The sequence below is a fragment of the Giraffa tippelskirchi genome, chromosome 13 (genome assembly GCF_054371585.1).
Source record: "Giraffa tippelskirchi isolate mGirTip1 chromosome 13, T2T-mGirTip1v1.2.pri, whole genome shotgun sequence".
Classification (NCBI taxonomy): domain Eukaryota; kingdom Metazoa; phylum Chordata; class Mammalia; order Artiodactyla; family Giraffidae; genus Giraffa; species Giraffa tippelskirchi.
The window spans coordinates 86440381-86454176 of NC_137287.1; the positions used below are offsets into that span (position 1 = coordinate 86440381).

A 13796-nucleotide genomic window follows, 5' to 3' on the forward strand; every position below is an offset into this window, starting at 1 on the left:
CAGCCCTACAAGTGCCAGCAGTGACCAAACTGTGTATATAGCTTTAACTTCTAGTCCTTAGTCAATATTTCTGGGAAAGATTGAAAGCAAAAGAAGAGGGAGGCAGAGGATGAGACGGTTGGATGGTATCATCGACTCAACGGACATGAACTTGGGCTAAATCTGGGAGATGATGAGGAATAGGGAGTCCATGGGGTCACAGAGTCAGACATGACTTAGTGACTGAACAACAACAACAACAAAGTCAATACTGAAAAAGAATCCTTAAGTAACATTTCTTCTATATCTCAAAATAATTTTCAGATTAAATATGACACAGCCCAGCTCCTGTGAACTCTCAACACTGAGCACCCAGGGCTCCCTCCCAGGACCTGGCCCCCGCACAGAGGAGGTACTGGGAGAATAGAATGTACACTGCACAGGATGGGGACAACTGAGAAAAGGAAAGATAAAAGTCCAGGTAGAAGTGGGGGAAATACATGGAAGGGAACGTGGCTAGCACTTCATCATCATGTATGATGCTTGTGGTAGGTCTCAGGCTAAGTACGATGTTCTATTCTATATTCTAACTTTGGTTTGCCAAGACTTTTACCATGATTGGGTGTTGACTTTACTTCTCCTCCTCTTTTCTTCAGTTCATTCTATTGTTCTTTTCCTCAACCCCTTGAGTTAGATGCTTAATTTTTGTTATTTTCCTTCCTTCAACTATGTATTTAAAAAGTAATAAATCTCCCTCTTAAGCTTTCTTAATCATATTCCAAAACTGTTAATACATGAACCATGAGATATTTCTTTTGTCATGGAGACCTCTATAGAAGTGTTTTCCCAAGTGAGATGCACCTATCTCAGAGAAAATGCATATCTTTCCAGGAGTACAGGAGTAAAATATTAGAACTTCATTTCTATGTATTTCTTACTCCTTAAAATGAGCTACTAAAATTCAATATACAGATGACAAGCTCATCATCACCCACATTTTCCAATGTGAGTTAAAAGACAATGATAATCTAATCAGATGCAATTTAGAAGTCAGTCCCCAACTGTGAAATTATCCTGGCTATCTGAAATATACATTTATGTCCACTCTTATCAACCTCACCCTGAGTATTGTGTTTTGATACACTAAAATATCAAATTAAATACAAGAGAAGAGAATACAAATGAAGCATGTATTATTGGACCATCAGAACATCATAATACATGCACACAGGTAAAGTTTGGCTTACTAGAAGCAGAATCATTTTTGCTATTTCCCCCAAATAAGAAAAGCGTAAGAATCATGCTCTCTTTGTACATATTTTATTTATATATTATGAAGCAATGAGGTTTTAATTATTTAAATTAGTTTTTAATTATTAAAAAACTCCAATTTTCTGGTGTTAGTTTCCATAAGGTTGGATGCCTCTGGAAAGTCTCCTAAAAATAATGAAGCAGTCCCTCTATACTAAGATTATTAATAACAGAAATAATTCATTCATTATATGTATTACCTACAATCATTTTTATATTTATCAACAAAGGAGAAACCTGTCCGAGTATGTACATAAAAATATTAATATATTCATGTTTCATAATATATTATATTAATTTTAACACTGGTAGAAATAAAAGAAAGAACTGAATAAAGATCTAATACTTTTCAAAATATTTTACATTTAACTGAAATAAAAATTTCAGTCTGTTAGCAGAGAAGAATTAAATTAGACTGCCAAAGACAGTGATAGAAACTCTGTACCTTAAGATTTTCAGAGATGTACAGACAACTAGACTAAGGACAGCCCAGGAATTATTTCTATCTAATGTCCTGAAATAAAAACCCAGATGTCTACTCACCAAAGTGAAATCCCACTGGGGGACAGGTGTTAAAAATGTGAAGGAGCTACCTCTCCGAAGGGAGTATCTGTTAACAGAAAATTCAAACAAATACATTGAGAGTAACTTCAGTAAAATTAAGCACTGACAGGTAAAAAGCTATCTTTTTCGTAGTTTCAGAACTCTTCAAAGTAGCCTTATTAATCATTCAATTGTAGAAATAAGAGGGAAGAGTATTTAAAAACAAAACAACCCACAAAAACCAAAATCCAAAAAATCAGGGTATAGGTTCTGGTTACTTTTGGAAATTTTCAGAAATGTTACAAAAGTGAAAAAGCCTTTATAAAACTAGTAGACAGATTAAACTAATTCACCAAAACAAGCAGAGTTTATTTTAGAAACATATACATGGCTCAATGATATGAAATATATTTTATATATTGCACTAATAGGTTAAGTAAAAAACAGTAAATGATGCAACAAATTACTTGATAAAATTCAGCACTCATGCTTAATATTTTAAAAATAGGAATAAAAAACTCTTAATAATCAAAACTTAAATTCATTTATTTTGTATTTTATGTGTAAATCTCTTCCATGTACTGATTTTTTTTTTTTAGTGTTATGACTTAGTAAACCAAATAAAAAGCTTTGAATAACTATATCTGAGACAAAGGTCTCAAGTAAGGTTAAAATTTGACTAGGATTTTGTTCTTTACTACTAAGTGACACGGGCTTCCCTGGACAGAGGAGCCTGGTAGGCTCAGTCCATGAGTCGGACACAACTTAGCAACTGACCAATCCTGCCTTCAATCTTTCCCAGCATCAGGGTCTTTTCTTATGAGTCACCTATTCACATCAGGTGGCCAAAGTATTGGAGTTTCAGCATCAGTCCTTCCAACGAATATTCAGGATTGATTTCCTTTAGGATGGACTGGTTTGTTCTTGCAGTCCAAGGGACTTCTCAAGTCTTCTCCAACACCACAGTTTAAAAGCATTAATTCTTCAGCACTCAGCCTTCTTTACGGTCCAACTCTCACAGTTATACATGACTATAGGAAAAACCATAGCTTTGACTATACGGACCTTTGTCAGCAAAGTAATGTCTCTGCTTTTTAATGTGCTGTCTAGGTTTGTCAAACTTGTAGAAAATCACAAAACATAGCTAGTGCAGGAAATGTTTATAAACTGTGTTCATGTGTTCAGTCACTCAAGCCGTGTCCGACCGACTCTTTATGACCCTGTGGACTGTAGCCTACCAGGCTCCTCTATCCATGGGATTTTTCAGGCAAGAATACTGGAGTGGATTGCTATTTCCTCCTCCAGGGGATCTTCCTGACACAGGGATTGAACCCGAATCTCCTGCTCTTTACCACTGCGCCACCTGGGAAGTCCATATAAACTATACTTATGAGAAAAGCAAAGTTATTAATTCAGAGCTTGCTACAGCAAGGGAGCTGGCCACCATCACTGGTGATTAGGGAGACTGAAAGGCAGGCTGGGGAATGAGGAACAGGGGAAGGCTTCAGGTGTGTTCTAACTGGAGGCTGTCAGCAGGGGGAAGGTGCAGGCAGGCTAAGTGGGACTGGTGCTCCTGTGTGATTTACTGGGTGCAGATAGGATTTGCTTGAATTGGTTTTAAGTTGGAAGTGAAGTGTTAGTCGCTCAGTCATGTCTGACTCTTTGTGGCCCCATGGACTATAGCCCGCCAGGATCCCCTGTCCATGAGATTTCCCAGGCAAGAATAACTGGAGTGGATTGCCATTCCCTTCTCCAGGGGATCTTCCTCACTCAGGGATCAAACCCAGGGGTCCTGCATTGCAGGCAGATTCTTAAGTGGAAACCAAAGACAAAAGCTGGGGAAGCTGGCTGTTGCTGATCAAGTCTTGGCCATTTGGGGCCAATTATTACAGAAGTTATTGCTTAGTTCCTGCACTGTCAGGCCACTGTCCACTTGTGTATTCTGTCTCTCACCTTCATTCTCATAGTCACTATAAGTTACAGAAACATCACAGATGGTGGTTATTTCTACAAACATTTACAAGCTTAAATCAAGCACAGGCTTTTGTAGTTTTCTAAGCTAAATATAAAGCAGAAGTTTGTTTATATTTTGACAAGGAGCACAAGTGAAAATGGCTACGAGAAAGAGGACAGCAAAATGGCTTCACGGAAGAATTAATACTGAGGTAACCGTAAAACTGAAGCAAAGAGAAATTGCAATCAGCAAAGCATATAAGAGCCAGGCAGGCTCTGTGGGGAAAGGGAAAGGCACATGTGAAGGGGGAGTGAAATGAATTATATACAGGAAACTGCAAGTAGTTCTTTATGTTTGAGCATCAAAAGAAATAAAACAGGGCTTGATCATGATAAAAGGTCTCATGTACAACCCTTAAAAATATGAACTTGATCTTGAATATGTATGGCAGCTGTCAGCAATTGAGTTCTAAGGAACAAGAAGGCTGGGTTGGAAGAAGGCAGCACTGGTTAGGAGGCGGGTTAAGAGGCAGTTCTGATACTGCTGACAACAGATGGTGAGGGCGGACAGCAGCAACGGCAGAGTGGGGAGGTGACTAGGGAGGGCTCAAGGTCCCGTTGGAGAACTCTCCCTTCCTCCCAAGGCCTGTTCAGTTCCTGGGAAGGGTCCTGGCACAGTGAAATAGGATGCCACTAATAATAATTAGAAACAGATGCAGAAAGATCTTAAGATATTTAAAGCAAATGCTCCCTAAATAATTATTTGTAGCTCAAAATTTTGAGGGCCTCTTTAGTGGACCAAATTAAACTAAGGAACTGATGATTTCTTGCCACTTATAGAAAAGTCAAGTAACAATGAAGATTGCACGATTTCTGATAAAACAGAAAGATATCAGTAATAAATTATAATTCATATGACTAAAGAATACATAGATAAGAGTATACAGAGATACAGTACTATAATCAAATGCCAAAGGATTATAGGGCAAATGGAACCTTCATGTTATGATTACTTTTTGAAAACACTGTTCTAGGTATCATATACTACACAAAGAGCCACCAGTGGGGACTGGGTTGAGAAGCAAAAATTATGGTTTCTCAGAAGATTATTTTTAAAGTAATACAAATATTCATTACAAAGTAGTAATCATAGTGGCACTTAAAATAGTCACTAAGCACTTCCTTTCAGATGTAAGACAAAGAGAACACAAAACCAAAGATACTCATTTCATTATTCCCTATAATTGTCCATACTGACCTCAGAATGAATTTGATGTTTAAAAGCTGGAAAGAATTAGCTATTAGGAATTTTAAACACACTGCAAATTGGAAAAATATTTCCAACTGGATGGCAAGATTGTTTCCAGCACCAGCTGTAATCAGCTTTATAGTAATGCTATTTTTTTCTATTTCAAAAGCAAGTACCTATTTATTTTGAGAACTCATGGAAAATAGGAACCCGAAAAACAAACTGTGCCCTGAAAGTATGTGAGTCAGTGCCAGCTTTCAAAAAACTTGGAAAGATATACAGTCATTTTTTCATAGGGGTCACACTCAAAATGTAGTAGCTATTTTAAATCCTTGTGGGAAAATTTTTTATTTCATAAAACATTAAAAGTGGCCTTTAGAAGATGTGCAGTACAGTCTGTTTAAAAAGGAGCTCAAAGGCTGAAATGAGAAGTGACAGCTCATCTTTTTAAGAATTTTTGTCCAATCTTCTTTTTTCATATATCCAATTAATTACTAACATTTAAGGCATAAAATAAATGAATACCCGAAGGAACTAGCTTGATATATTAAACTGTGTTTCCTATTAGCCCCACTGATTACTCCTTGGTCTTTACATAGTACTTTTTGTGTCATTTGATGTACTTTTAAACTATGTAAATTATTATTATTATTTTTTATAAATTTATTTATTTTAGTTGGGGGCTAATTACTTTACAATATTGTAATAGTTTTTGCCATACATTGACATGAATCAGCCATGGGTTTACATGTGTTCCCCTTCCTGGACCCCCCACCCACCTCCCTCCCCATCCCATCCCTCTGGGTCATCCCATTGCCCCGGCCCTGAGCCCTTGTCTCCTGCATCGAACATGGAATGGTGTTCTGTTTCACATATGATAATATACATGTTTCAATGCTATTCTCCCAGAACGTCCTACCCTCACCTTCTCCCTCAGAGTCCATAAAATTGTTCTATGCATCTGTGTCTCTTATTCTGTCTCGCATATAGGGTTATCGTTACCATCTTTCAAATTCCATATATATGCATTAGTATACTGTATTGTTGTTTTTCTGACTATGTAAATTATTTTGACACTCAACTAGATTTAGTCTAAACAAAGCATAAATAAAATGGTACAGTTGATGTTCCACAGAAAATCACCTGTTACTTCATTCTCAAGCCAAATTATATATGCAGAGATTATGACTTATGTCATTGCCCTCCTCTATCATGGCAGGTAATTAATATGGACGAACTGCAAAACATGCAAATGTGAAAGATTATATTGTGTGGTTCTATTTATATGGATGTCCAGAAATAGAAATTTACAGACATGGAAAGCAAACTAGTGGCTGCCTAGGCCTGGGGGTAGGAGAAGGACCAACTGCAAACAAACTTGAGGGAGTATTTGGGACGATGAATGTTCTAATGGTGGACTGTGTCTATACACTTACTAATAATTATTGAATTGCACACTTACAAAGGATGAATGTTATGATATGCAAATTATGTCTCAATAAAACTGTTAAAACAGTACAGTCATTTCGATGTGGGAGGAAACAGCCTTAGGAGCTAGTGGGGGCATCCTTTTATTTTCAGCAACTATTAATATAAATAGTAATAATGATGTCAATCCCGGGTTATCAAGGGTTGGCTCAATTTCTGTTTAATTTGGTTTTTTAAATGTTTTGAATAAACAGTCCATCCAAGAAGTTAAATTCCCTTAAAGGGAACAGGAACCCTTAGCTCAAAATTAACAGAACTTGGTTTAAGAATATACATTTAACTCTGGATGTCCACTCTACAAATCCATCAGTTTCACTAGAAAAACAAAAGTCAAAGATCTAGCATCTAGTCAGAGATCCACCTCTACAAAACTGATAACAGAGATAACTGCTAAATACTCCTGAATAGTAAGTTATAGCTCTTAGTGTTTCCTGCAGAAAATGAAAACAATGATACCTAAGATTTATGGAGCATTTGCTATATCTAGGTACTGTTCTCATGTTTTACATGAATTACCTCTTATAATTTCCACAACCTTATGAGACAGATACTATGAAGTGAGATTTAAAAGAGATTAATCACAGACTGATGAGACAGATACTACTAATGAGCTAGAAAGTATGAAGTGAGGTTTGAAGAGATTAAATCCTCAAGACCAGAATTTGAACCCAAGGAGTCTGACTGTAAAGCCTAAACTCTTTAAACACTAATGTTTTATTCAGCTTTGGATCTCAGTCTAAAAGAATGTCCATTCCCAGAGAGAGTAATTAGCTGAATCAAAGCCGGGGCTAGAACAGACTAAGTGTCAGGAAAACTAGGCCAGAGAAGCACGCTGCTTTCTAAGTTCTGAGCCATGTAGCGGGGCCCAGGGCCACCTGTGGACAAGACCCCGGCCTATTACTACCCAGAACAAACAGAGAGGGACAAGGAGGAGGAGAAAGCTGCCGAGAACCACTGCCGCACAGCAAGCTTAGACCCCCAGTGGATTCCAGCTGTCTCTACTCGCTTTTTCTCCCTAATTATCTTGCTCCAGCCATGTCCTATGGTAGTCAGCATTCACGTTATGTTCAAATTTTTTTTTTTACCTCTGTGTGAAGCAATGCCCAGGATCAGTCTTTAGCAGAGGCAGATCAGCGTCATGACCTGTTATTTAACTTGGTACAGCTTAAAACAGCAGGCCCTCTCTCTCAGGTTCTGCATGTATTAGCCATTCCAACTCCTGAGCTCGTTCTCGAGTCTACCCGTTTTTCATTTAGATGGCTGGGATTAACAATTAGCAAAGATGTGGCTGAAAATGAGCTCCAACCACGTGGACAGGCTGATTAAATGGCAGGACTGTAAACAGCAGTGTGTATGCAAATGTGTACAAACACACATGCTCTGGATCACTCTGCTGTACACCAGAAACTAACACAATTTGTAAATCAACTGGACTTCAGTTAAAAAAAAGACAACCCACAGAATAGGGGAACATATCTGCAAACCATGTAGGGACATGTATCAAGAGTAAAGAGTTCTTATATCTTAGTAATAAAAAATATAAATAATCCAGTTTTTAAAATGGGCAAAGGATGGCTCACTAGAAAATGGCCACATGAGATTTCATTCATGTGAAATGTCCGGAACAGGGAAATTCCTAAGAGACAGGAAGCAGGCTAGAGTTTGGGGTAAAGGAAGAGAGAGGCGTTAGGGAGAGAGGTATGGGCTTTCATTCTGAGGTGAAGAATATGTTCAAAAATTGCCTGGTGATGGTTGCACATGTCTGTGAATCTAGAGGAAAACAGTGAATTGTACACTTCAAGTGGGTAAAACTGTATAGTATGTGAACACTGTTTTATAAAAAGGTGATACTTACATTTTCTTTTTTTGTCCTTCAAAAAAAAGAACAGACAGTAATGAAGTTGTCCTACTTCATTACTCTCCTAACGCTGCCTATGGTGGTGGTTTAGTCACTAAGTCCGGTTGGAATCTTGTGACCCCATGGACTGTAGCCTGCCAGGCTCCTCTGTCCATGGGATTTCCCAGGCAAGAATACTAGAGTGGGTTGCCATTTCCTTCTCCAGGGGATCTTGCTGATTTGGATCAAACCCATGTCTCCTGTGTCTCCTACATTGCAGACAGATTCTTTACCACAGAGCCACCAGGGAAGCCTATGTCACACCCTTTTCTCAGCTGACATAATTTACAACCTCACCTAAAAAACAGAACCCTGGTGGGAAAGCTCCCAAATTCCTGCTCATAACATCCCACATTTCCCAAACTTACCCCAAAGGCTACTGTCCACTGCTCTCAGACAGGCTAGACTCTCTACCTTTACACTTAGGAGTCCATCCTTCTCTGCCTTTCTGGTTGCTTGTTTTATCACCTTTCTTCTTTCCTGTCTCTTCAATCTCTCTCTGTACTTGCTTATTCCCCCATCCACCCCATATCAAGTTCACCCCTTCTTTAGAATCTACCCCACAAGCTGGTGTTGCTTCCATTATTCTTTCTTGCCCTCGGGTTGCAGTGAGACTTCCTGAAAGTGTACCCCAATGTTTGAAGTTCTCCAATCTCACTGCCAGCCATTAGATTCAAACACTCATCCAGGCGACTGCAAATTGACTTCCCGCCAATGATGAATTCACATGCAACTTTTAATTTGGTTCCATAGTTGGGCTGCAAAGGTCCACAAATTTGGAATTTTGTGTATATGAGCACTTGTTTGGGGGCTAGTTTTCATCAGATTCACTGTCATGGCATACAAAGCCCCTCTCAGTGATGTGGTTCTTCTTCAGTATCATCTCTAATCACTACCTCCTCTCTATCCCCATCTCAGTCTTCTCCCTACACAGTCAGTGTCATGATACCTAAAACTCTTCACGGTCATTTGTGTAAAGGGCCTTTTAACATTTAAATGCTTCCCCCTACATGATATCACCCACACACATCCACTCTCTAAATTGGCCCTCCGAGACTCAAGGGTTACAACAGGGAATCATTTCCTGTCCTCTCCAACCAGAATTTCTCCATTTATTTGCATCTATGGCACCATATACCTAACACGACAGTAACTGTCATCATACACGATTATGATTATTAAGTTTCTTCCCTATACCATTGTAAGTTCTTCTGTAGGAGCAGAAATTGGTTAAGGCTGCTTCCAACATGCTAGGCCTTATTCTTTTAAGTCCACTAAGCCATCTTCTCAGAAAAGCTTCTCTTGCTTGCTTAACTACATTTTGAAAACGATTACTTTCTAATCAGAACTGTGTACAATGCACATGGTGTTCGCTTCTCTGAGGAAGCACTTCCTAACACTCCCTTCTTTTGTTAGCATTCTTTATTCCAGAAAGAAAGTCACAGTGCGATAGCCTTAAGGACTACTGTAATTCCTCCCAAGACAGCCTGACACTGACTTAGACCATGTAGAGATTTTCCAACAGGAAAGAAGAATGCAAGCTTGCTACTGCCCTACTGCTTATCTACAGCACCCCCTTCCCCTCCTGAACTATAACATCACTTCCTATTTTTCCCAAGGGAGGGCAGTCTTGAGGGCGCTAGCCTACTGTGGCCTCCTTTGCCTGGCAAAACAATAAAAGCTACTCTTCAATTTCACCCCAAACTCTTGTCTCTGTGTTTCTATCCGGCACCAGAGAACAGAGGCTTGGATCTCGGCAACACTCCCAGAGTAAGGACAGTATTTTGCATCTCCATATTTATAGTGTTTGACACTCACACATTTCTGGAATAAACCACACCTCATTCTCTTCTCAACCCACTACAAACATTCTTAATAGTGTAACTATTTTATGGAAACTACTGGAGGTCAATATGCTCTTCTCATGACCAGAACCAATGGTCACTCATTCCTCATCTCACTAAACTGTTCATTCGTTCCTTATCAGTAACACTTGACATACTTTCCCATGTCCTTTCTCAAAACCCTTTCGCCCCTTGGCCTCCTGGACACTGATCTCACCTGGTTCCTCACCAGCTGCAGCTCCTCCGAGCTTGTTCATCTCCCAGACCTTTACATGTGGGGAGTGTCTCAGGGTTTTGGCCCCAAACTCTCCTCTATTCAGACTATCTAGATGACTTCCCAGTGCTGTGATTTCAAGTCTATTTGCTGATAAGCCCTCAATTTATATTTGGTTACACAGATGTGTTTACTTTGTGGAATTTCACTGGGCAAAACACTTATGATTCATTTGACTGTTAAATTTCAATGAAAGTTTTTTTTTCTTTAAAGAAAAAAGCAAAAAAAGAGAATAGGGAGAAAAAATTGTTGTGATGCACTCCTTAATAGGAGCCTCATAACACATCCCAAAGCAAACTTCACCCCAGATCTTTCCTCTCCAGGAACATGGAAACCTGCTCTTCTGGTGCTCAGATCAAAAACCTCGGAATCATTCCTCTGTCTCTCTTAACTCCACACTGAACCCATATGCAAATCCTGTCGATGCTACTTTAAAAATACATCCCAAATAGGAGTATTTTCCACCATGTTCACCACTCACATGTCTCAACTGCAATAACCTCATTAGTCTCCCTGATTTTCTCCCCGCCACATAACAGACCAATCTTTTTAAAATACACATCACACAATTTTCTATTGCCTCTCAACCACAGGTTCAAATTTGACGTCTTTCTGGTGGTTGGCCATGTACTATCCGATCTGACCCCAGGCATCTCTGTGACCTCGCTGTCCACCTTTCTCCCTTTGTTTTGCTCCACTCCAGTTACCGTGGCTTCTCTACAGTCCTTGAACACACCAAACAGGATTCTACTTTGAAGCCCTGCACTTACTGCTTTTCTCTCCAAATCTTCACATGGCTGAGTTCCTTAATTCCTTCAGATCTCTGCTTAAATGGCATCATTACAAGGGAGGAGGCTTTTTTGATCTTTTAAAAATAGCAACATTGCCCCTCTCCTTATCTCTGCCTGCCCTTACCATGCCTTAATCCTTCTCACAGGATGACCACCTGGTATTTCATTATCGTCTTTCATCCCTAACCAGAATGTAAGCTTTATGAGAGCAGAAACTTCATCTGTTCACCAAAATATCCAATATCTACAACAACGTGAAGATCTAGTGAAGTGAAAGTGTTAGTTGCTCAGTCGTGTCCGACTCTCTGTGACCCCCACAGACTGGAGGGCTCCTCTGTCCATGCGATTCTCCAGGCAGGAATACTGGAGTGGGTTGCCATGCCCTCCTCCGGGGATCTTTCCAGGCAAATGCTCAAAAGCTTTACTGAATGCACGCAGAATGAATTTATCACTCTTCTTCTTCCCTTCACTACATGGTCCTGATGCTCCTATTTCTCAGTCTCTGGGAAGATGACTTCTTTCTGCTCCTTTGCTAACTCCTAAATATAAGTTGTAATCAATATAAAGGTTTCAGGCAAGGATTATCCTAATCTTCAAAATAAAAAATCAATATCTAATGAAAAAATCTAGTTCTCTGCACAATGACTTATTAACAGTGAGTTTACAAATGCCCTGTCCATGAAAGTAAGATGTTTTCCTTTCTCTGAAAAAACGACTGGCACATCCAAGCATAACTGGAATGTAACTTCGGTAAGGAACTGTAGTTTAAGAATAAGTAGTGGACCACAGGGACTTCTGAAGAGAGCAGCAGATGTGGAATTACAGATGAAAATCAGCAAATAACAGTTTGTTGCGAGCTCCCTGTGTACAGGCTCACACAATGACCTCACTGAAATGCACAGCTTGGAGGAAGTGGGTACTATTTCAACCCCATATGAAGGATGAGGACCCAACCTTAAGAGATAAAGGTCCAACAGCCGGTCACAGGAACCCAGGGCCTGCAGCACCCTGACAGGAATGCAATGCCCCCAGCCCTTGTTCACCGCTCGCCTCGCAGACACAGTCTCTGACACCCTTGGTTGGTGTCATCCCTTCGCAGACGCACCGGACAGAATGAAATGTGTCAACAGCTAAAAAGTCCAAGATGGGCCTCTGCATCCTCTTTACCCGGGAGGCTGGGGCCCTGAGCTGCGTTCTGATCACCGACTTGGTCAGAGGCTCGAAAGGAGGGACTCTGACCTCGACGAAACTTTTCATTTTAATGCTTGCTTTTAGGCTAAAAGTCTGGTGTCTGGTAGAAGGCCTCGGGGGCTTTCCTGGTGGCACAATGGTAAAGAAGCCGCCTACCAATGCAGGAGATGCTGGCTTGATCCCTGGGCTGGGAAGATCCCCCGGAAAAGGGAATGTAAACCCACTCCAGGATTGTCTGGAGAATCCATGGACAAGAGAAGCCTGGCGGGCTGCGGTCCATGGGGTCGTAAGGAGTCGGACACGACTGAGCGATTGAACAACAGAAACTCTCCGGCTCCAGGAACGATTCCAGTCCCCTGGGCCAGCAGCTCTCTGTGGGCATTTAGGAACCGTGCCCCCCCACACCCCCAAATCCAGCCCGAAACCTGCTGGGTGTGCAGAGAGGACTTCCACCCCCTGAGCGGGGAGGGGAGGAGACGGAGGTAAAAATAAAGGAGGGTCAGGCGATCCGAAGAGGGGGACGAGGGGAGAGAGGAGGAAGGAGAGGAAAGCAGGCAGCCCGGCTCTCCCCTGCCCCCGGCCCGACACCCCGAGTCCCCAGGCGCCGCCCACCCCGCGCTCACCTGCAGTCCGGGCCGGGCCCGGGGGTGTCGGCCGCTGACTCCGCGGCGCCGCCGGCGTTGAGCCCCGAGGCCCGGCGGCTTCGCCTCCGCGGCCGGCTCTGCTCCTGGGCCTCCAGCTCGGGCTCCATGGCGCGGAGAGGGCGGCGCGGTGGCTGGGTGCCCAGGAGGCCCACTGGGAGCGGCACGGCGCCCGGCCGCGGCGGCCGGGAGACGGGTTCCTGTCAAGACGGCGCACCCACCTCCGCCGCCGCCGCCATCTTCCGGGGTTTGAAAATGGCGGCCGCGCGGCGACCAGCCAATCAGGGGGCGCAGCGCGGTTGCTAGGAACGTGGAGTCCCGCCCCTCTCCTCCCTTCAGGCGCTAAACTGCGCGGAAGCTGCGCGGAGCGTGGTCCCCAGGGTCGCCCGGCTGAAGAGCGGGTGGTCTGGTATCTAGTTCCTAAATCCCCAAGGCCCGATTACTATTACAGTTAATTACTAGTACAGTTAATTAGGACTTTCACCACAAGTCAAGGGAAACTGGAAGCATTTTCAGCTCAGTTCAGTCTCTCAGTCCTGTCCTATTCTTTGCGACCCCAAGGACTGCAGCACGCCAGGCTTCGCTATCCTTCACTATCTCCCAGAGTTTACTCAAACTCAGGTCCGTTGAGTTGG

General features: G+C 41.8%; 1 protein-coding gene across 2 annotated transcripts in view; it reads right to left on the reverse strand.

Moving 5' to 3' along the window:
- The window catches only part of NET1 (neuroepithelial cell transforming 1), a 35400-nt gene extending 21995 nt beyond the window's left edge, over positions 1-13405 (reverse strand). For both annotated transcript variants that reach the window (XM_081560548.1, XM_081560546.1), the window contains exons 1-2: positions 13144-13405; positions 1834-1900 (exon numbers count right to left, since the gene is read on the reverse strand). In XM_081560548.1, coding sequence (XP_081416674.1) covers positions 1834-1900; positions 13144-13271 — 195 coding nt within the window. In that variant the 5' untranslated portion in view covers positions 13272-13405. The remainder of the gene's footprint in view (positions 1-1833; positions 1901-13143) is intronic.
- Between the last annotated feature and the right edge of the window lie 391 nt (positions 13406-13796).